The 2,230-nt window shown below is 52.8% G+C and overlaps 1 protein-coding gene across 1 annotated transcript; it reads left to right on the forward strand.

Moving 5' to 3' along the window:
- Window positions 1–256: 256 nt before the first annotated feature.
- On the forward strand, window positions 257–1,491 carry Pmar_PMAR008344 (hypothetical protein; the record flags this gene model as incomplete). The annotated part of the gene is made up of 1 exon (XM_002779979.1): window positions 257–1,491. A coding segment is annotated over one exon (1,235 nt), but the record flags the coding sequence as incomplete, so codon positions are not given.
- Window positions 1,492–2,230: the final 739 nt, after the last annotated feature.

Below are 2,230 nucleotides of genomic sequence, written 5' to 3' on the forward strand. Positions count from 1 at the left end.
AAACAAGAGTTTCAATCCCTGACCGATCCCAAACTCTCAGTGGTCGGCTATTGGAGGAGTGGGCCACTCTTCCCTCGCTCGCTGGTCAGGGGGTCGAGAGAAGGTTACATCCTTGCTTGAGAAGGAACGGAAACTTTTTACGAAGCTGAGTGGACACCCTGAAGGGACAACTCTGACATGGGCAACCCGTAAGGCCTGTTATTTGTCGATCCTCAAGGCATTTCCTCGTGTAAGGAGGAATGGTGAATCCTTCATGATGTTATTTCAAGCTGTTCGCTCAAGCCAGAGTTATGAGGAAGTTATGGATGTACTCTCTCGTCATGCCCATAAGTCCGGCTATAAGGGAGCCAATGAGCTCCTCGGGATGTGGGAGGAGGACAGGTCTGATCGCCTAACAGCCTCTACGGGTCGCCGAGACCAACGAGACTATGATATACCAAGACCTAAGTTTAAGTCTGGTTCTCATCGTCAGGCCAAAGACAACCATGGAAAAGAGTCTATTCCTCGAGCCATGCTATCCTCTAGGGCACCTAAAACTACTGGTGGTGGGCAAAAGCGACCAGTATCCTTCTTTGATCCTGAGAACACAGGACCACCGAGGAAGAGAACAAGAGTTACTGCTGTTGATCATGCCAAGGCTCATGGAGTATCTGAGTCACTCGCGAAAGAGAGGCTAGAGAAGGGCCAGTGTGCTATCTGCGGCTCAGCAGATCACTTCGCTCGGAGATGTCCGAGGAACTCGCAGACCAATGTCCACGACCGTCCAACTGACGATTCCAAGGGTGAGCGTACTGAGACGGCCCTACTAACCCTGGGTAAGGCCGAAGTTCTGGCTGGGACAGTTGAGGTATCACCTACTAACAATGACCCGGGAACAACTTATGTTACCCATGCTCGGGCTGGCTTTGATACCATGTGTTCCCAGAATCTCGTTTCCAGGGGGTTGGTATCTATGCTTAAAGTCACTCCTACCTCAGGAGAATGTGTTAAGCTTCAAACGGCCGGTGGGGCTAGGGAGGCACAAGAATGGGTCACTCTAACCGTAAAACGTCCTGGCTTCCAAGTCCAGCTACAACTATTGGTGGTAGACTCCCTACCTGAGATAGATCTGTTGGTGAGAAAGGCGGACCTTCCATCCCTCGGGTACCAAATTATCGATCATGCCCCTCAAGAAGAGCCCGCTGATCCGGTTACTCGAGCTCAGAAAGCCTTGGCTGACTGTCTGGATGTTTGGATCCCCTTACCTGGTGCACCAAAGTATCGTTCGCGCTTACGGCGCCTCCGTGCGGGAGAACATAAAGATGACCCCAAACAGATCTATGTGTTTGAGATTGATTGGGACGATGTTCGACTGGAAGGCAAACGGTTGAATGAGTACCAACGCTTTTCGCGGAGGGCTAACATCGATTACAGCGTACCTATGCTCAATCGTCTTTCGGCGGAAGAGACTAGTAGCTACACAGAGGAGCTGAACGGCATGATCGATCGACGGTGGTGGCTGGAAGGGGAACCCTCAGCTGATGAAACGCCGCTTGACCTACCATGCTGCACTTTCCCATTATCCCAGGGTACACACAAGAGTACTCGAGTCAGGTTATGCAGTGATATGCGAGGTCCAAATTTATGTCTACCAGCGGCAAGCTATAGTGGCCACAGTGTTCCCGAAGTACTGGGTACACTCCGTGCCCGGGTCCAGCCAGGGGACCACTTGGAGCTGCTTGACCTCCAGAAGGCCTTTTATAAGTTGAGGCTGGCGGGCCGTCGCTGTGTGCGAATTAAGACCGCGGGTCGCAGCTTCCATTGTAATCGAGTGGTCTTCGGAATTCGCTGCGGCCCGGCGGCGCTTGCTGCCCAGGTGACTCTCTTGTTGAACTGTGCCTACACCGGATTACTGGGCAGAGCTGTCTGCCGGCGAGACACTAAGGAGTTTCTGGATGTTGGTGGTGGTGTATCAGCCCTCCCATACTATGACGATATAGCTCTCTTCGGCTCCAAAGACGGAGTGGTTGCACTCCGCGATATCCTGGTCGAGATAGCCCCCTTAATGGGTGCAGCATGCCCGCCGGAGAAGCGTGATACTATCCCTGTACCATCTCAGAAGGAACAGTCTGTGGAACCCGTTCGCCATATGGGAGTGTTCTGGTCTCGCGCTGAGGATGGTCGGCTGCTTCTTCAATGCGTGGATAGTGGGGGCGTTACACTGCCTGACACCAATAGCATTTCACGCCGG

Source organism: Perkinsus marinus, assembly GCF_000006405.1.
Source record: "Perkinsus marinus ATCC 50983 genomic scaffold scf_1104296944740, whole genome shotgun sequence".
NCBI classification, from domain to species: Eukaryota; Perkinsozoa; order Perkinsida; family Perkinsidae; genus Perkinsus; species Perkinsus marinus.